The sequence below is a fragment of the Bufo gargarizans genome, chromosome 2, assembly GCF_014858855.1.
Source record: "Bufo gargarizans isolate SCDJY-AF-19 chromosome 2, ASM1485885v1, whole genome shotgun sequence".
In the NCBI taxonomy this organism is placed as follows: domain Eukaryota; kingdom Metazoa; phylum Chordata; class Amphibia; order Anura; family Bufonidae; genus Bufo; species Bufo gargarizans.
The window spans coordinates 296,778,514-296,800,157 of NC_058081.1; the positions used below are offsets into that span (position 1 = coordinate 296,778,514).

The window sequence follows — 21,644 nt, forward strand, 5'->3', positions numbered from 1 at the left end:
GGAAAAAAAATCTAAGTAGCCAATTTGCTGATCAAAAATCATAGACACCCCAAAATGGTATCAATAAAAACTAAAGGTCACCCCATAAAAAATCAGCCCTCACACAGCTCTGTAGACTATAAATATTTAAAAGCTATGGGAGTCATAATATAGTAATGCAAATAAATAAATATTTTTTAAAAGTTTTTATTAAGTATTAAAACCCAAGAGAAAAACTTCAATAAATAATTGTGGTATCGCCGTGATCGTACTGACCTGCAGAATGATGATAAAATGACAGTTTTACCACAAAGGGAACACAGAAAAAAAATTAAACCCATAAAGCTAAGGCGGAATTGAGTTTATTTCCTAATTCCACAACATTAAAAAAAAAAATTTCCAGCTTCTTACTACATCATATGCAATAATTAATAGTGCCAAGCCCTCATACAACTATGCAAATAGAAAAATAAGAGTTATGGCTCCGGGAAGACAAGGAGTTAAAAATAGAACAAAAAAAAAAAATTATCACTGCATTAGGAAGGGGTTACAGACTTGTGATGAAATGTCAGAGTAATAGTAAAAACATGCGTTTTACCTTCATGCTTCATATAGCATCACTTTAATTTTCGGGTTTAGTGGTTCTTTGCAATCCATATGCAATAAATTGTAAACTTACACTTTAATAAAACCCAGAGTATGACCAAGTATAATGAGCTAGGGGCCACCACTTACCGGAGTATCATTAGGAGCACTTACCGAAGTATGATTCGCTTTCCGAGGGGAAACCGCATTGGAATAGGAACCAATAGAGGATGTATTCAGGTCATCAGTGCTGAGGTTATCAAGTGTGTCACTAAGGCCGCTGCTAGCAGAACTGCTGTCATCCCAGCTACAAAGGAAGCATGAGCAGTTAGTGCGGTATTACAGTAAAGCCGTCACTTTGTGTTATCACAGTACTCCATCACATCATCACCAATAAATAAACACTAACAATGTAAAATAAGTGTCACCTGCCATGTCTCGTCTATGTCACTACACATAAAGGAACTGGATAGCAATTACATAATGGAGCATAGGCATACAAAGAATACACTTGAAAATCTGCCCCGTGCTGCAAAATTTGCACCCATTTGTATTCCTTGGCAACCACACATTAGATGTCCTTGGAAGACATGTTCCGCGGTGCTTTACCAGCTGTGAAATTACAATCAGGCATACCATGAAATATGCTCCGAAAATGCTTGCCGCAGTGTAGATTGCCCACAAAACAATAGAGCTTGTGTGATAAAAAGGTTTTTGACTATGGAAGTCTTAATTCAACCTCAGGCGGTACGTTCCTCGGCAGCAGTACCCTTGATACACTAATTCTTACATACAAGTTGGAAATACAGAATAAAAACCTTATCACTTCAAAGAACATTTCTAAATTGCCCACATTCATCAAATCCTTTGACTATGTACAGCTACCATTTGTTTTGTTGCCCAGGTCTCCTGAAATGAGAGAGCATTCATCTTACTGACAAATTAGAGAGCTGATGATGAAATAGATCCATCACTCACACGTAGGTAAAAGTAAGCAGTAGTGAGAATGATAACTTACCTGTCTAGGGACAGGTCACTTCCTAAATATGCTCTAGAGTCCAAACTATTACACGATATTGTGCATTTATAATCATTTTCTCCTTTTTCTTGACAGTTTACAATTGCTTGCACCCAAATGATCCCCGCCAAGGGCTAAGCTCATGGAAGAGCACATGATGCCCATAAAGGTTTCTATGCTTGTTTTTAGGTCGATACTTCATTTATGTGGCACATAAAATCATGCCTGTTGTCAGTACATCGCCTTGTTCACACACGGATGTGCTGCCGACAAACATATAAAGGGAGTGACTGCTGGCTTGAAATGCAGCTCAACGAGTTGGCAATGAACCATTTGTTTTCGATTATTGCCACATGTAATGACCCTACTGAGTGCCCACTAGTGTGCCTGAGGCCTAAAACATCATGTAGGTGGTCACAGCTGAATGATCCATATGCCTACATGATTTGGACCTGTCTGGTCCTAGCATAACTGCTGTCCTCCCAGCTGTATATTAAGCACAAGCAGTTAGTTCTGTATTACAGCAAAGTGTCACTTTGTACTACCATAATACTTCATATCATCATCACTAAGAGATGCCTACATATGTTTCAGACCTATCCGGTCCTTGGTCACCTCACCAGCTCACCAAGGTCTAGATAGGTCTGACACATGTAGGCATATGCACATATATACACATACACAGGATAAATAGTAACCACTACCTGAACTTATCTTACACCTGAGTACGGTATATACTAACACAGGGCCAATTCCACAGGAAGCCAATTGTTTGTATGTAGTAGGTTAGAGACAGTAGAGTACCCCGGGGTGCGAACCAATTATCCAATGTCATGCCATCTGAAATATATGGCTTTCAAAATTGCCTACATTTAAATGACTCATTATTGATAATGCTAAATTTATTATGAATATGCAGAGTAGTGATGAACAAAGTTTTGGTAAATTCGATTCGGCTTTATGGTCACGAAGTGCATTTTTTGTCAGTAGTGGGTGCAATTACAGGGAGTTGCAACAGCGCCGCTCACCATCATTGTACTCCTCAGATGCCACATTCATACATGATCACGGCATCTGAGAGTAATAATACAGTTTAAAAATTATACGGTGTAAAAAAACAAAATAAAATCATACTTACCTCCTCCATTTGCTCGTGACGGGCCAACCGCCGCCATCTTGCTTTAAGATCTTCACCAAATCTCAAGTGCCCCGAGACAATGTCACGCCGACCTGGTGACGTCATACTTCACCATGCACGGGATTTCAGCAATCAAGATGTCGGCGGCCGGCCCATCACGAGCAAATAGAGAAGGTAAGTATGATTTTTTTGTTTTTTTACACTATTTCAGGTTAAATCGATTCGGTAGCACGAAGCACAAGGTATTTCGGCTTCACAGCGAATCAAATTTATCCAGAAATTCGGATTGAATTCCACTTTGTTGGATTCCATTCGCTCATCTCCATTCTCCAATGCAGAGTAGTATTTTCCTATAGAAGTCTCTGGAGACAACTATATTAGTGTGTTAGTCTGTGGATCGTGCTATTGTGGTATACTGCCGATGCACGGTATTACAGGTACTGATATTTCATAGTCTTTTTTCAGATGTAACTTTTGTGTCACTGTTTAACATACACAGTGGAAATATTGTTAGTGCTGGGATGGAATAAAAAACAAAAAAAAAATTACCTGATAATTTTCCTTCCGCTCCAGCAACACTGCACCAGTGAGTCATGAGTCTTTGTGCTTTTTTTAATCTTATTTTATGTACTGTAGTGTCACAGTGAAAGAATACTGCCTGAAAGCTTTATTAAACTGGGGTGTCTTGAAAGCCTCAAGATAGTGGATAAGTATTAATATCTGTAGGGGTCCAACCAGTCACTAGAACAGGGGACCTATATCTACTAGAATGAATGGAGAGACAGGACGAGCATGCAAATTGCCACTCCGTTCATCTCTATGGAACTGCTGGAGATATCCGAGTACAAGAGCTTGGCTACTCCTAGCACTCCTATAGAGATAAATAAATGGCAGTGCACTCCATTCATTTTGGGGGTTCCCGGGGGTTATGGGGCCCCTTTACTTGTGATAGGTGGGGGTTCCAGTGATCAGACCCTGGCCAATCTATTTTTTATCCTCTATCCTGTGGATAGGGGATAACATGATGTAACTGGAATATCACTTTAAGTGACACTGCTAAGTAACCAATAGCATTAAAGACATATTATTATATATAGTATATATATATATATATATATATATATTATATTATATGTGAAAGTATCCTTAGCTGCATGCATCATGAGGAGCATAAATCTATTCTGTTTCTCTGCTGAAAAAAAAATCTAATGAAAAGGATAATTTGTATCACTTGGCCATTTGTTGCATCAGGCAGAAAATCTGCCATATTCCGCCAGCACAACTGTACAAATAGAGTACAGTGGCTTATCTAAGGGCACTTTCACACTAGCGTTATTCTTTTCCGGTATTGAGTTCCATCACAGGAGCTCAATACAAGAAAAAAACTGATCAGTTTTATCCTAATGCATTCTGAATGGAGAGCAATCCATCCAGTATGCATCAGGATGTCTTCAGTTTATTCACTCTTACAGTATTTGGCAGGAGAAAATACCGCAGCATGCGGTATTTTCTATGTCCAAAATTCGAAACATTTGCCGGAATACCGGATCCGGCATTATTTTCCAATGAAATGCATTAATGCAGAATCCGGCACCAGGTGTTCATGAAAAACGGATCCGGTTTCCCGGTCTGCGCATGCAAGGAACTTTAAAAATGTGAATAAAATAAATACAGGATCCGTTAGTCCGGATGCCACCAGAGAGACGGATCCGGTATTGCAATGCATCTCGGAGACAGATCCACATCCGGATCCATCTACAAATGCTATCCTGCCGGAATCCAACAACACAGGTGTAGAAGTACCCTTAGTTGTTATGTTGAAATATCCATTTTGTTGATTGCTTCCTATGACAACCAGTGGAGTAGTGAATGTATTCTAGGCATTGCCTTAAATTTCTATTAATAGGGTTGTTTTATTTCTTTTGAAAAATAGATAAACATTACACATATTTCTGAATTACAGCCAAACACTGTAATCCACTTATTTGCATCTTAGTATACTTCAGGATGACAGAGATACAATGTAAATAGTCAACTCATAGCGTTCATAAATATTTACTTGGCACTTACAGTGTACAGATGTACATATACATTTTACATCTTGTATCTGTGTACAAAACCTAAGATCAGCCACAAACCACTCACTCCCATTTGCTAGCTGATAGGTAGAAGAAACAAATGTGTTTACAGCTGTTCTTCAGATATAGAGATCATGTTTAACTAACCTTTCATACAGACTTCCATCCATCTGTCTGTTCTCTATTAAAGGAGTCAGCAAGAGTACAGTAGTACAGTTCCATTCACAGTTTTTAAGCATGCTCAGTGCTATGAATTACAGCAACCAACATCAGAGGTGAGAGGATCATGCTTTACTTGGTTTTGCTGTCTATATAACTATATATTTTCCAGATAAATCACTCTCCAACACAGTTCATACGCATCTCAGTTACATACTTTGCTGGTGCCACCACCTACCAAATTCTGGGCAGATAGATACCTAGCACCAACCCCCTGCTCTCCTGCAGTCAAAGGGTTAGGCCTCATACACACGACTGTATTTTCGCTCCATGTCCAATCCACTTTTTTTTTTTTAAGATCACACGTGGACCTATTCATTCTTTTTTTTCATGTGCTGTCCACCTCCATGCGGCTGTGCTGCAAATTATAGAACAGGTCCTATTCTTGTCTGTTGCATTTTGACAATGGGGCCCACAGAAAGTGCAGCATGCACACAGCCTGTATCCATGCATTGCAGACCACAAAATACATACACTCATGTTCATATAGCCTTAATTGAACTCTAAGAAAGGCTATGGATTCCTTAGCACATACAAAAGATTAAACTTGTTAACGGTTTAAGCTTTAATCTAAAAAGTATAGTAAAAATGAAAAAAAAATTACATAAATAAAAAGAAGTAAAAACAGACCAAAATACAATCCGTAGAGTTTCTTCTGTTTCCTTGGGGCTAGGGAAACAACGGACACTAGACCAAACCCCCAACCCAGTGATCAATTTTTATTGCCACACTAAGTTCTGGTTCATAATCCGTGCAATAAAAATCCCTAGCCACTCTGGCTAGTCTCAAAATGTTCTTGCTTTTACTCTCGGAATAAAGTGGTTATCTTTCAAAATTAAAGCAGGAAACACAGCCAGCAGTGAGTGCTTTATAAAATAAAAACAAAAACAGCAGTGAGATGCTATTCCATTGTTGTGCACGTGACAACTGAGGCCAGTGAATGGCTGCAGTGGTCTTGTGACCAAGAACTGGTCCCTGTCACTTTATTCCCGTTGGGACGGCTGAGAGCCGTGGCGCTAGAATAGAGGCTGTCTTAAAGCACAGTAACAGTTTAAAAAGGATGAAAATAGATATACGTCCATCCAGTTAAGCCTGTTAACCCTCAAGTTGATCCAGTGGAAGGCAAAAAAAAACATGAGGTAGAAGCCAATTTTTCTTATTTTAGGGGGAAAAAAAAATCCTTCTCGACTTCAATCAGTCAATCAGAATAACTCCCTGGATCAACAACCCTTCTACAGAATTGTAGTATCTATAAAGTGTAGTATTTTTACACTCTAGAATTACATCCAGGCCCCTCTTGAACTCATTTAGTTCACCATCACCACTTCTTTAGGCAGAGAGTTCCATAGCCTCACTGTTTTTACGGTAAAGAATCTTCTTCTATGTTTGTGTAGAAACCTTCTTTCGTCTAGATGTAGAGGATGTCCCCTCCCCCATCCCATGATCTTAAAAATCTCATAAAAGGTTAGGGTTTGTTTTTTGTTTTGTTTTTTTACATGCTTCTTGCCATTTGTTTTTTAATTATGTTAAAGCACTGTTTGGCCACTTTAACAGTACATTTCCAAATGTGCTGGAAACAGCACAATAAACCACTTGCTAGTATATAATTATTACAGGTTTACAGTATGGACAGTATGCTCCTATGTAAGCACTAACAAGGGAGCATACTGGTGCTCAATATGACCACTTAAGGAGGGGCATGTGACCAGATCTGTCCATCGACAGCTTCTACTGAATAACATTATACAAGGCATTGGAGTGTAGAGCATGAACAGTGCTTGGCAGTGATATTTATTCAATGGAGGCTGACGATGAACGGGGTTGGTTAAATGCCCGTTCATCAGTCGTCATATAGAGGGCTAGAGTTCAGGAGAGAGTAATGAACTAAACAAGAGATTATTGCAGCTCATCTCACATTTGGAACATGTGGCCAACCCTTTTAACGCTGCTGTAGACAGTTACAAGTTTTTCCAATGCATCCTCTTTTTTCTATATTCTGGATTGATACTTTAAAGATATCAGTCAAGTAAAGCATTGAGTAAGTTAAATTAGTAGACCTTTAAATATTTTCAGGAGGAAAAAAGTGCATGGTTCCAGTCCAGAACATTTCATATTTGTTTATTTGGTCATCCCACTATAAATTCTCCTTTTGATTTTGTAGATGAAACACTGACTCTATCCAAACATATCACCACCACACACATTGTATGCAACCAAGTCATTTAAGATATATAATCACACAAAAAATGGAAACCACTAAAACCTTGGACATCACATCAAACATAAATACTCATGTGTGGGAAAGGGCCAGATATTGGAGATCATTAGATTGGGATGTTGGGAAATCCTTTATTGTGGTCTGGCTCTGTCCCATTGCAGCTTAAATTAAGAATAAATAGAGCTGAAGGAATTGTTACTTGTCTCTAATGATTATGGGCTTGAAATGATTGTTAAGAAAGTTAGAAATATGAAGCTGGTCCATGACACAAAATCCATTGTCTATTAGAGGCCCCCTCAAATCTTTACAGAGTCTAATGGTAGAGTACATGCCATAGGTCCATCAATCAGGCTTGGTAAATAAACTCCTACGAATCTTATGATAAACCATAAAAGCCCAGATACTATTTCAATGAGAACCCGATAACTAAGAATAATCTCACTGACTGACCTCGAAAGCTACTGGTTGTATGATAAACCGCCTAGACCCCATTGAAAACATATTGAACAAATTAAGTTTGCTTTGCTTTCCAAAACATAAAAAAAAAAAAAAAAAAAAAAAAACAGTATAAGTAAGCAATGTATTCCTAGCCAAGCTGTGATAAAGCATTATTATCCTGGCTAAGACTGACAGCCTTCAAAAAAACATAACATGAATATGGGATAAAACAATTGCGTATTTTTGGACTATAAGACGCATGAAAAAATCTTGCTAAAAAGTGCTTGTGTTTTATAGTCTGCAGTCAGGGTGGTCCAGCAGTGCAAGACCTCCCTGACTGCTTCCTTAAAGGGGTTATGCCATGCATTTTTATCAATGATTCTAACTTCAATTGTTTCTTGGACAGTTTTTTTTTTTCTTCTTCAAATTTACCTCATTTATTTTATCCTCCATGTTTAAATCCTACTTCCCGGGTTGTCCCATCACTTATCACTGCTGTCCCACCATGACTTAGGGCAGTTTTATGTGTCCTGATATTAGAATGATTATTGCCACTAACCACACCCCTTGTTGAGGGTATATATATATGTGTGTGAAGGCTTTGGCCTGGATTTGTGGGAGGGGCTGAGGTCCGCCTCCAGCCTATTTAGGGCACCCCTCTACCTGACTCCTGCACCGTCCGAGGTCTGAACTTTGAGAGAGAGAGAGAGAGAGTTACTTGTGGAGTTAACTGAGAAGTTGCTTACGAGTTGCTGTTTTTCTTCTGAGGTTCATTGCTTGCGGGTCCAGGATTTGGAGCTTTCCGGTTCCATCCGTCCGACTTCACCTGGTTCCTTGCGGGTCCCGTTTTGCCCGTTAAACTGTGAGTCTTGTCATACGGTACAGCACAGGGCCTCACGGCTGCCCCTGTGCCAGCTCGTTCATTTCACCTTTTCATTGTCAAACCATGTCACAGTTTCACTCCAGTCACGGTTTCATGTTTGCTACGTTTTCCGATCATGCATGCACACGGTCACCACACCACATCCCCACTCCCAGCGCTGCCAAAACACGTTGTACCGGGCTCCCATGGCAGCCTCCAACGCCGTTCCCCTCCTCACCATCATCCCACACTTTCCTTCCCCTCACACACAAATATGTACATGTATCATGCTGTCACTTGCGGGGACCATTCTGTTACTTTTGCTGGATAAGTCGCTCCCCTCGCCCAGCTCAGCGGCACGCCCGCCCTCCCACAGTCACCAGTGGCTCACCGCAACCCGACCGCTCCATGCTCCCCCTCCACACACCACACCAGCGCCGCGGTTCCTCTCTTCCCCGCATCTCCGTCCTCCTGCCGCGCTGCCAATGGCGTCCGCCGCGTCCCGACGCCCGGTTTGCGCATGCGCGGCGGGGGCGCGGCGCGTGCGCGGCCGCGGCGCATGCGCAGTGACCGGCGGCCGGCCGGATGCCGCGCACGTGCGCTGTGCGGGGGGGAGGGGGAGCCGAGGGGTGCCGCACATACACCCCTGCACCAGGCACCTCAAGATTCGGCTACCGCTCCCCTCCATCAGCCAGCACCTTCAGGAGGGGGGCGCCACATCCTCAAACCTCAAACGTTCACACAAAGCACCAGAACACCCGCATGGGAAAATAGAGGAAAACAAAAACAAAACCAATATATAAACTCGCCATATGGGAAAACAGAAACCCGCCACATAACAAAAAAAAAAAAAAAAAAAACCCCATATGGAAAACAGAAAACCCGCCACATAAAAAAAAAAAAAAAAAACCCGCCACATGAAAAAAAAAAAAAAAAAAAAAAACGCCACTTGAAAAAAAAAAAAAAAACCGCCATATGGGAAAACAAAACCCCGCCACAGGGAAAAAAAAAAAAAAAAAAACCCAATATGGAAAACAAATAAAAGGAATCATCACAATTTTTAAACCCGCCATAAAAAAAAAAAAAAAACCCGCCATATGGAAAATAAATAAAAGGAATCATCACAGTCAAACTACCCCCGGCTTCTTTTCTACATTTCACACCACATCCACCATACCGGGTCACCATGGCAACTCACGGCGCAATCCTCTCAGGTCATGCTAACGTCCAGACCGCTGTCAAACTCTCGTCATAACACTTCTGTCTACCCCTCTTTTAGGCGGTCAAGCTCATTCTTATTTACGCTGCACGTATCCTGTGATTTTTTTCTGGCTACCAGGTACGTACACCTGCTCAATCGTCTATTTTTCCTACATTTCACTCCATCCCGTTAGGGTCAGCGTGCTGGCATTAGGGGTATCGGAATCCCACTAGAGTATCCCCCTCTTGGCTCCGCCATCAGTCAGTGGTCCGCGAGGCCAACACCCCGCCTCACACGCTCGGAGGCAGCCACCCATCGCGCCACTCGTTAGTAAGCCGCCTCGCTGTTGCATAGAGAGGGCCTCACCTGTCACTCCCTTTCCCTAGTCCTGTCTTACAAGTCACCGAGAGGCCTCACACTCCTGCCACCACGTCAGTGGCCTCATCAACCCCTCGCGCCAACTCATAGATAGTGCCTCTCAAGCCGCTCGGCAAGTAGCAGGGCCTCATCTGTCACCATCTTAGGCTTAATTATTTCGCCATCCGGCATAGCTAGCTTGCCAGCACGATCCTGTGTTTCCCCACACTAACAAACTATTCTGTTTTAGCATGTCTCTGGAAGGAAGTGAGAACTTTTCCCTTCCTGGCACTCCGGCCAGATCCATCACCTTAGCCCAGGGAGACGATCTTTCCAGCCCAGCAGCCATCAGATCCTGGACAGTTCCGCGTATCACGACAGAATTGAGGAGACGGCAGATTCCCTTCCCCGCCACGGCAAGGAAAGCGGAGCTTTTCCGTCTACTGCGCACGTCAGCCAGTAACGCGGAGGCAGGGGAAGGACCCAGCCAGTCCAGCACGGGGGACATACACGCCATGCTGGCCTCTTTGATGACGTCCATGTCCAGGGTCAACGACAGGTTAGAGAAGCTGGAGTCGGTCACCACATCCCTCTCCTTGGCAGTGCCACCACCGGCGGCGCCACCGGCACCAGCCGGGTTGCCAGTGGCCGTGCCATCCATCAACCCAGATGACCAAGAAGTCAGCCCGGCGCACATGATACCGGAGCACTTGAAAAGGGACATTCTGGAAGGTAAGGATGTGAACCTGGCCTCCCTCCTAATTGCCTCTCAAGACATTGTCGAGAACAAAACGTATGCCTACGACGATGTCTCGGTTGTGGTCAAAGCTAGGGATGCCCGCCTCAATAGGAAATTGTCTATTCCAGAATTTGTGTTGGCTTTCGGCATCTACAGGGAGGTCATCTGCACGGTCTACCCCAACAGAAGGGAGGAGCTCGACCTCTACATGCACAAGCTGGTGGACCTGGGCAACAAATATGGAGGGTCGGCATTCTATGACTACCATAGATCTTTTTCGGCAAAAGTGGCGGGGGCTTTCTCCCAGTACGGAGTCCGCTCCAACTGGGCCAGAATCGACACCGTCATTTTTTGCCGACACTTCGCAGGCCTGAGGACGCCAGCTTGCGTGCACTGCTCCTCCACGGCCCACACCACCAATTTCTGTCCGAATGCGGCGGACAGACAAGCCCCCTCTCAAACGGCCGGCCCCTCCGGGGTCACGGAGAAATCAACCCGGGACAAGCTGGGGCGGCCAATCAAGTTTCTGGGCAAGTCCCAGATCTGCAACAATTTCAATATGGGATCCTGCAATTACAGCGGGTGTAAGTTGTTGCACATTTGTACCAATTGTTTCCGGGCACATGCTAAATCAATGTGTCCAAATAAAATGTTTTCCAAACAGTATCTATCGACCATAAATATGCCGGTTTTTACAGCATTCATGTCTCAGCACCCATCCAGACATCTCACGGATTTCCTGGTGTCAGGTCTGACCGAAGGCTTCCACACGGGCATCCTGCACATGCCGACAGGTACCCTGGAATGTCCAAATCTCCTATCCGCCCAAGGCAACCCCACCGCAATTGACGCCCTCATAGCCCTGGAAGTCGCAGAGGGCTTCGTGCTAGGACCATTCAAGACACCCCCATTCACCACATGGCGCACCAATCCCATTGGCATCGTCACCGGGAAGTCTTCCCAGAAGCAGAGGCTAATCATCGATTTATCGGCACCACACGGTTCAGCCGACCCCAGTCTAAACTCCCTCATTCCATCGGAAGAATTCTCACTCCAATACACCACCATAGATCACGCCATCACCGCCATCAAGCAAGCAGGGGTCGGAGCATGGCTCAGCAAAACCGACATCGCCAATGCGTTCAAATTGCTACCAATCCACCCGTCACTGTGGCACCTTCATGGCATCAAGTGGTCCGGAAACTATTATTTTTTCTCCCGGTTGACCTTCGGATCCAAGAGTAGCCCGGCCATTTTTGACACATTCGCGGAGGCACTATGCTGGTTGCTCTTGAACGTAGCAAGATGCCCGATGGTCTTGCATTACCTTGATGACTTTCTACTCGTGGAGGAAAACAGCTCCCCTCCCGCCAGCCTCAGGGCCACCATCAAGCTGTTCGGGGAACTTGGGGTACCCATCTCCTCCAAGAAAACAGAAGGGCCGGACACATTCATCACCTTCTTGGGCATTCAGTTGGATTCGGCCTCCATGCAAGCCAGTTTGCCACTCGGGAAGATCCAGGTTATTCTCAACCACATAGACAATTACCTTCAACTCGGCAACTGCAACCGCAAGGAGTTACAGTCCCTATTGGGGTCCCTGAACTTTGCCATGCGCATCATTCCCCAGGGTCGCTCGTTCATTTCACGGCTTCTGCACCTTTTCCCCCTTTTTCTTCACGACTCTCACAGGCTGCCCCTGGATGCCCACGCCACTGCAGATCTGGGTATGTGGAGGAGATTTCTGTCCGCCTGGAACGGCAGGAGCATGTTCCTCCCTCAGCTATCGGACTCTTCCCCATCTGTCTGGTCGGATGCGGCATCCACCACAGGCTTCGCGGCCATTTGTGGGAACGATTGGCTGTGGGGTAGCTGGCCTCCTGCGGTCCAGGGTTTGGAAGGATTCTCCACTACCTCGGCTCTGTTCGAGATCTACCCTATCGTGGCGGCCGCCGTGGCGTGGGGTCATTCATGGGCAAACAGGTCGGTCCGATGCTACTCAGACAACCAGGCGACCTGCCAGATCATTAACAAGGGTCGGTCCAAATCCCTCACAATCATGAGGTTCCTGCGCAAGCTTACTTGGTTGGCAGCTTGCAACAATTTCTTCATACACTGCTTCCACGTCCCGGGAAGGTGCAATACGGCAGCTGACAATCTGTCTCGTTTCCAATTTCAGGCGTTTCATCAGGCTCTCCCGTCAGCGTCACCCACGGCCTCCATCACCCCGTCATTTCACCAGCTCATTCTGGATTAGATGTCATCATGCGCCATAGCCAGTCATTATCCCACTCTGCACTATCAGACAACACACGCAGGTCATACAACAGAGCATTCGCACTGTTTAACAAATTCCTGTTGGAACACAGCATCACGCACCCATTTGTCATGACTTCCCTGCTAGGATTTGCTTCTTTTTGCCACCTCAAGCTCAAACTGTCATACAACACCATCAAGCTCTATCTCACCGGTATCCAACATCACATGCTAATCATACACCCCAACAACATCAGTTTCATGGCCTCACACCAGATCAAAACCATACTCAAGGGCATTCAGAAGACAGAACCCGCACGGCCGACACAGAGACTGCCCATTAACAGTCACATTTTCAAAGCACTATCCGACTTATTAGACTCCAGTCCTTTTGAAGCTGATACCAACTCCATCATCAAAACAGCGATGTACCTGGCCTTCTACGGATTCCTGAGGCCCGGGGAATTCACCACGACCTCGGCGACCCAAACTACACATTGTCTGCTAGCCTCCCACTTGACGAAACACGGGGATCATTATATCCTAACCTTACCTCACTCCAAAAGCAGTCAGCTCTCACCCGTGAACATTCCATACTACCCTACGCAGAACAGATGGTGCCCAGTCGGGGTTCTGGACGCATACAAACAGCATCACAAGTTCCTACCCTGTCAGCCACTACTTCAACTGCGTGGGTCTGTACTCACCACCACCACCTTCATGACCTATGTCAGGTCATCCCTCACTCAACTAGGCCTCAACGCATCCAACTACTCTGGGCACTCCTTTCGGATCGGGGCCGCGTCCACGGCCTCCAGTGCCAACATCCCGGCTCATGTCATTAAGAGATTGGGGCGCTGGAAGTCGTCCGCTTTCGCACGTTACATCCCCAATCCAACACGGGAGTTAAGGAATGCTTTCCAAAACATGTCGGGTTGAGTTTTCCTGTATATCGAATACAATAAACGGTTTATCTCATTTTTGCCCTCTTCTTTCTCAGGCCTACCTCATCCTCGGTTTCGGCACACCACAACCGACTACGCTTATTCCCTGATTTCCTAGGTTCTTCACTGTACTACCGTAAGTGCCTCACACAAGTGTGAAGGCTTTGGCCTGGATTTGTGGGAGGGGCTGAGGTCCGCCTCCAGCCTATTTAGGGCACCCCTCTACCTGACTCCTGCACCGTCCGAGGTCTGAACTTTGACCCTCCCACCACTCCACTCATTTAACAAACTCATTTCTTCCACATCTCTTTCCTTGGGTGGGCCCTCTTCTTTCTCAGGCCTACCTCATCCTCGGTTTCGGCACACCACAACCGACTACGCTTATTCCCTGATTTCCTAGGTTCTTCACTGTACTACCGTAAGTGCCTCACACAAATATATATATATATATATATATATTATTTTCTAAAGTCATTAATTCCATGGTGCTGTACATATAAAAGGGATATAAATACATAATATGAAACAATTTCACTAAGCATGAACCAGACGAGTTACAAACTGGTACAGAAGGATAGAGGACCCTGTTCGCGAGGGCTTACAATTTACAAGGGATGGTGGAAGGATACAGTAGGTGAGGGTAAAGCTGGTCATAGAGGTATAGTGGCAGCATGGTTAGGTTGTATAATGTGCTGTAGATCTGTGTGCATATCTGTGTAATGTCATCATCACGAAGAAAAAAAAAAAAACTAAAAAAAAAAAAAACCTAAAAAAAAATAATTATGTAGCAGAACAGGCATGCTGGGACACTTTGGAACAATGACAGGAGACTCGTTTACTTGGATAGGTTCATGTTATGAGGTGAACACATGCACTATTGCCGTTTGTTACAATGGTCAGCAGATAACACACTAAGGTTAACAGGAACTGACCCAAACTACAGGGTGGAGCACAAAAAAGTAGACCGCCTCCAATATCTCCAAATCAAACTAAATCAAGTAAATCTATCTTAGTTGTCCATAGCAACCAATAAGAGCTCAGCTTTTATTTTTCCAGAGCCCTGTAGGAACTGAAAGCTGAGCTCAGATTGGTTGCTATTATTTACTATTAGGTAGTTTGATTTGGAGATATTGGAGGCGGGCTACTTTTTCGTGGGCTACCCTGTATTAACCTGATCTACAATAAACCCCAAAGTGACCTTGACCCCTCCACTTCATTAAACCAGTAGAAAATATTATTATTTTTCCAATTTTCTGTTGTCTAAAACTGTGCTTCTAGTCTGAAAAATATGGTACATTAGGGTCCATTCACACGTCCGTAGTGCATTGCAATACACCCGGTTGGCACACCCATAGAAATTGCGGCAAGAATAGGACATGATCTATTTTTTTCCAGAGCCGGGGACCGGAAGATCGGCGGCGCGTTCCAGAAATGCAGATGCGGACAGCTGCAGAAATGCAAATCCGCACCCGTTCCGAATTTTGCGGAACAGATGCGGACTCATTATTACGGATGTGTGAATGGAGCCTTATTGCCTGCCTGTATTATAAGGAGGCTATTGGAACACATTGCCGATATAGAAAAGTGACATTTGTTTGCCTTATTCAATGGTATTAGAGAAGGAGTACATAAAATACATGCCCATCTTACTTGTATTGTACATTCTGCTGCCATTAATAAAAACTGATGGGTTACTTGTAGCATAAATAACTCAAGGGCCATGTAATTCACTGCTGGGTGTTGCCATCTGCAGAAATAAAACAGGTTTTCCAAAATTGTGATACTGATGGACTCTCCTCAGGATACATCATTATCAGGATACATCATCAATATCAGATCTGCTGGGATCTGACTCCCGGCACCCTCGCCGACCAGCTGTTTAAAGAGGTTGTGACGCTCCGGTGAGCACCCTAGCCTCTTCCTAGACTAGTGATGTCACATTCATTGGACATGTGGCCTAGAAGCAACTCAGCCCCATTCAAGTGAATTGGGCTGAGCTGCAATACCAAAGATGGCTTCTAGCCAATAGACAGAATTGTGTTTAGTAAGCTGCAAGGAGGCTCCTGTGAACACCAGAGCACTGCAGCCTGCTCAAACAGCTGATCGGAGGGTTTCCTGGGAGTTGGACCCTATCCTGAGGATAGGCCATCAATATTGGAATCTCTGAAAACCCCTTTGATGAGAGATCCTATGGATAGGCTATAATTCATCTATGTACTGGCTATGCTGCATATTGGAAGTCCAATGGGCAGTAGGGAATTGTTTGGTGGCTTCTAGTGGGATGAGGATGCTTTGGGAATAAACTTAAGGATCTAATCACTGAAAAAGAAAATTTTGTAAAATGGTAGTCACTAGTGTTGAGCAAGCATGCTCGGCCGAACACCATTTTGACTCAAGCATCGCCATGCTCGGCACATCGTGGTGTTTGGCCGAACACTGCATGTGCTCGAGTGCGATGCTCGAGTCTCCTCCCCCCACACATTTATTGGCTGCATAAATACTGCAATACATAGCCATAGCGCAATCTTGAATCCTTATTAAGCTATCTATCTTCCGGACCTTTTTTTATAGTTTTTATTTTACCCATTAGTAAACGTATTATAAGTTTTACTTCACCTATCATTAGTAAACGTATTATAAGTTTTACTTCACCTATCATTAGTAAACTTATTATAAGTATTATTTTACCTACCACTAATAATTTATTTCTATAGATTATAGATGCTATATCATTACCTATATACAATAGACAACATAAAACATATAATCACATAAAGGCTGTATGCCAAAAGCCTGGTATGTGCAAGCCATCAATCTATCCATTAGACAGGTAGTCAGCATACCTTACAATGGCAGCCTTGTGTGCAATGAGACATTCAAGCCCATCTCTTATCTGACTGAGAGCTGGTAAGCCTCAAAGTTGCCTTATCTGAGTTGGATGTCTTGGGGGACCTGCATACCTAGACCATTATGATTATGGTGACAAAAATTGCATTTTTTGGGGGGATGCCAGCTAACTCTTCTCTCACTGCTTAGGAGAGCTGCCTAAAAAAATTCAGATTTCTAATTGTCCTAACATTTATATTCAATAACCTTTCTATAGTGTTTTGCAAATGACCAAAAGTGTCTGCTGTACATCCTTAAAGGGGTTCTCCAGGAATTAAAAAATGAAAATCCTGTACTTTATTATAGATATATTTCCAAATGTCTTCCAATACATAAAACGGCATGTTTTGTCTGGGGAGCAATCATCAGGGGAAATAAAATGGCCGCCATCCTATTAGCACACACAAAGCCTGTCCTAATCATACAGGAGGACAAGTTACTTCAGAGCACTGAGCTATAGAGCTGCCTCATCCTTCTCTGTGCTTTGCTTGTCAGGGATGATGATCCTGAATACAGATGATCTTTAGCTAACTCTCTGTAGGAAAGGAGTTCACGAAGAGACATAAAGTACAAAGAGGATAGACAGGACAGACTGTGGTAATGGGGGCTGCATACACGTGTTGCTGCTCATTACCCCCACCCTCCTTTCTATACTGCATGTCTCCTTGTGAACTCCATTCCTACAGAGATTAATTTTATCAGCTATATTCAGGATCATAACAAGCAGAGCACAGAGGAGTATGAGGCAGCTCTTTAGCTCAGTGTTCAGAAGTAACTCCTGTGTGATTAGAACACGTTTTGTGTGTACTAATAGGATGGCAGCCATTTTATTTCTTCTAATGATTGCTCCCCAGACCAAATGAGCCATTATAACTAATGAAAGGAATTTATTTATAATAAAGTAATATTTAAGTATTTTCATTTTCTTCATTCCCAGAGAACCCCTTTAATCATAGAAATTGAAGCACCATAATTCCACCACCTCACTTGTGACCTATATATTGCTATTATCACTTTAGGAGGTTCAGTAAAGTTGCTATTCATTTTCTCAGGCAAGCACAAAACAAATCAAGCATTCCACTGCGACTACAACGGAGTCTGCAGAGACAGCAATAAGACTGCTGTGACAGCACAAGTGGAGGAGCTGGAGAAAACACTTTACTGTTGTATGTATGAAATATTAATAAGTCTGTGTAACTGATGATTCTTGTATGCAGAAATAAAATGATTTCTTCATATTGCATATCACCACAGTCATTAACCAAGTCACTGATCAATTATTATGTCATTTCAGATTTGTACCTATGACACTGGCTGACCTGTTGTATAGACGCATGGCAGCTGAAGGCATCTGTATTGGTCCCATGTTCATATGTGCCCACATTGCTGAAGAAAATGAAGTTTTAATATACACAAACGAGCCTCTAGGCAATCGGGGTGTTGCTGTTACACCTAGAGGCTCAGCTCTATCTGCAATTGCCATGTCCTCTGCACTTTGAATGATTTTAGAAGTCAGAACCAGGTGTGATCACATGTACAATGCCTGGGCATGTCAATCAAAGTGCAGAGAGAGCAGATCCTCTAAGTGTAATGACAATGCTACTAGAGAATTGTTTGCATATATTAAAACTTAATTTTTCTCGGCAATGCGGGCACATATGAACATGGAACCAACACAGATGCCTTCAGCTGCCAAGTGCACATGTAAGAGGTCAGCCAGTTTCAGATGTTTAGATACAAATCTGCTGACAGATGCCCTTTAAGGAGAGTTTGTCACCAGCGACCTCCCTAATTAAGGGAATAGACAGGGTCAGGCAAGACTATGTTGCCATTGCCTGGCCCTGTCAATCAAAGCAGCAAGGGAGGGGCTGGCCACAGAAAGGAGCAACATTTGGATGCAACACGTGCCACAGTGATGCCCTTGTTGTTTCTAATTTGCACATTAGTAAAAATTATCATAACTCGGGAACAGAGCCTCAGATCAGCAAAGGACCAACCATTTGAATTAGGTGAACTACAGCTGGATAGGGAGGTCACTTTACCATCAGTGAAACAAGATACAAAGAATATCCTCCTCAGGGAGGGTCTGGATGTTCTCAAAAGTAATAAAGTGCATATTTTTGATGGAGTCATAGTAAGTATTTCTATGGCACCATGCAAATCATATCAGTTACTTTTTGAGCAAAAATTACCCAACATAAAATAATATCAGTTGCCAAATATCAACTGAAACTTGTTTTGATGGCATTATCTAACACGTTCTAAAGCCAAAAACGGATTACTGAATCATTATTTCCTCTACTTCATGACTTGTTTTCAAGTCATAGGGCAGGGCTTCTTATCCTTACTAGCACTATTCATTTACTCATTTACTCAAGGGAGTCTCAATACAGACCACTGCTTTCAGTTAGGGTCCAGACAGATATTTTTCCTACAAAGGCTGTAACTGTAGTATTACATGATGGCCATTCAGATGAGTTGCTGCACATGTAATACATTGATAACCTAGTCCTGTTAGAGAAGGAGCCCCTCTTTGTGAGAATGGAACCTTCATGTACGATGTTCATATGTATTTATTTGCCATTTGGGTAGGGTTTGGTTTCATGAAGAAAAGGCTTTTAGATTTTTATACCTGCTTGTAGTACTTTCACACTTGCATTGTTTAATTCCGGCAGGCAGTTCCGTTGCCTGAACTGCTGCCTGATCAGGCAAACTGTATGCAAACGCATGTATTTTTTTCTGACTGATCAGGCATTTTTCTGACTGATCAGGATCCTGATCAGTCTGAAAAATGCCTGATCAGGCAGAAAAATGCATTGCAATACCGGATCCGTTTTTCCGGTGTCATCAGGCAAAACGGATCAGGTATTTTTTTTCCTCATTTTTACAGGTCTGCGCAAGCGCAGACAGGAAGTACAGATCCGGCATTCCAGTATTTTGAATGCCGGATCCGGCACTAATACATTCCTATGGAAAAAAATGGCATTCAGGCAAGTCTTCAGTTTTTTTCGCCGGAGATAAAACCGTAGCATGCTACGGTTTTCTGTTTTGCCTGATCAGCCAAAATGACTGAACTGAAGACATCCTGATGCAAATTGAACGGATTACTCTCCATTCAGAATGCATGGGGATAAAACTGATCAGTTCTTTTCCGGTATAGAGCCCCTGTGACGGAACTCTATGCCGGAAAAGAAAAACGCTAATGTGAGAGTACCCTTATATGCAGATGTTATGCAAATGTAAGGTGTTACACATTAAGAAATGCCTTGAAGAAAGTGTAGTGAGTTACATGAAGTTAGTACGTCAGTACACCAAGTCAGCAATAATGCCAAGGAATATGGGATACAGATGTGACCTTCCGTACCCTTCCTCTTGGCACAAGATGTCCTGAAATGAGGGACGCTTGATAACCAACTTTGAAAAAGAATTGTTTGTGTTACTTACAACGCCCGAAAGAATAACACAATTTTTTTTTCTTCGAAGCTAGCCATCTCGTGTCACTGATCTTGGGATATCTTAAGCCAAGAGGAAAGGTAAGGAAAAACCAATCTGTAGCTACTTTATGGTTTAAAACATACTTGTTTCTAGCATCTTTTTAGAATAAGCTGTCATGTGTGCATACATGAGGATTAAGTATATCTGGCCAGCCATGATGTGACTTGTATCCTACATGGTGGAGACTAGCTGCTATGATATTTTCCATAAATTGCATTCTATCGCTATCACTCATATACAGAGAAGCAGACACATAGAAGAGGACGGTATATGAACTGGACGGTATATATGTGAATCCAGTATCTTCAGCAGCATGCCTGTGTGTGTCTATGCTTCTTTTATTCATCTATACTTTTCATTGAAAGTACAGTGCCAATGACAATTTGACCCTTTAAAGGGGTTTTCCGAAATCTAAAATATCCCCCCCAATGCCCAGGCCCTTGGTATGGATTATACTTAAATGCTCCGCAGCAACCAGGTCCCTCTGGATCCCTGCACGGCCGCCGCTGCATCTTTCCGTCGCTCGGATCAACAGGCGATGGAGGGGAACAGCCAATAGCAGCACGCCACAGGGACAAATGCACACAACATTGGTACAAAATGCGTTGGTTTCTACTTTGCATGATGCACCATGTTTTCAACCACTCATGATTAATTTATAATCGTTATGAATATCTACATATATTACAGTGATATAATAGAAGTTAATCATGCTAGTAAAATAAAAATATACCTTAAAGGGAGTCTTTCACCTAAAATGACCATTACACAACACAAACATCATGATAACCATTACATTCCCCATATTATAATCTTACCTTTCATATTGCTGTCCGTCGCCTATTCTCTCTTAAAAACGCTTTTAATCCATATGCTAATCAGGTTCTGAAGGTGCCCAGGGGCGGCGTTTATGCGGCCGGTGCCCAGGCTCCACGGCGCTGTTCAAATCAAACCCCTCCGCTTTCACCCCTCTGGCCCGCCCTCGGTGGTTCGTCAGATACCATCCTCCAGTTAATGACAAATCCGGCGCCTGCGCCTGTGCACTCCATTACCCACTAGGGCAGAGGCAGCAGAGCGTTTAATGCGCATGCGCCGGCCCGTACATCCCGATATTTTGGTAGTTTACTTCCGCCGGCTAGATCGGGCCTGCGCATGCGCATTAAACGCTCTGCTGCCTCTGCCCTAGTGGGTAATGGAGTGCACAGGCGCAGGCGCCGAATTTGTCATTAAC

At 43.6% G+C, this 21,644-nt stretch overlaps 1 protein-coding gene across 7 annotated transcripts in view; it reads right to left on the minus strand.

Moving 5' to 3' along the window:
- Positions 1-21,644, minus strand: part of NAV3 (neuron navigator 3) — a 542,271-nt gene that overhangs the window by 103,165 nt on the left and 417,462 nt on the right. For all 7 annotated transcript variants that reach the window (XM_044280408.1, XM_044280405.1, XM_044280407.1 and 4 more), the window contains one exon: positions 739-871. In XM_044280408.1, coding sequence (XP_044136343.1) covers positions 739-871 — 133 coding nt within the window. The remainder of the gene's footprint in view (positions 1-738; positions 872-21,644) is intronic.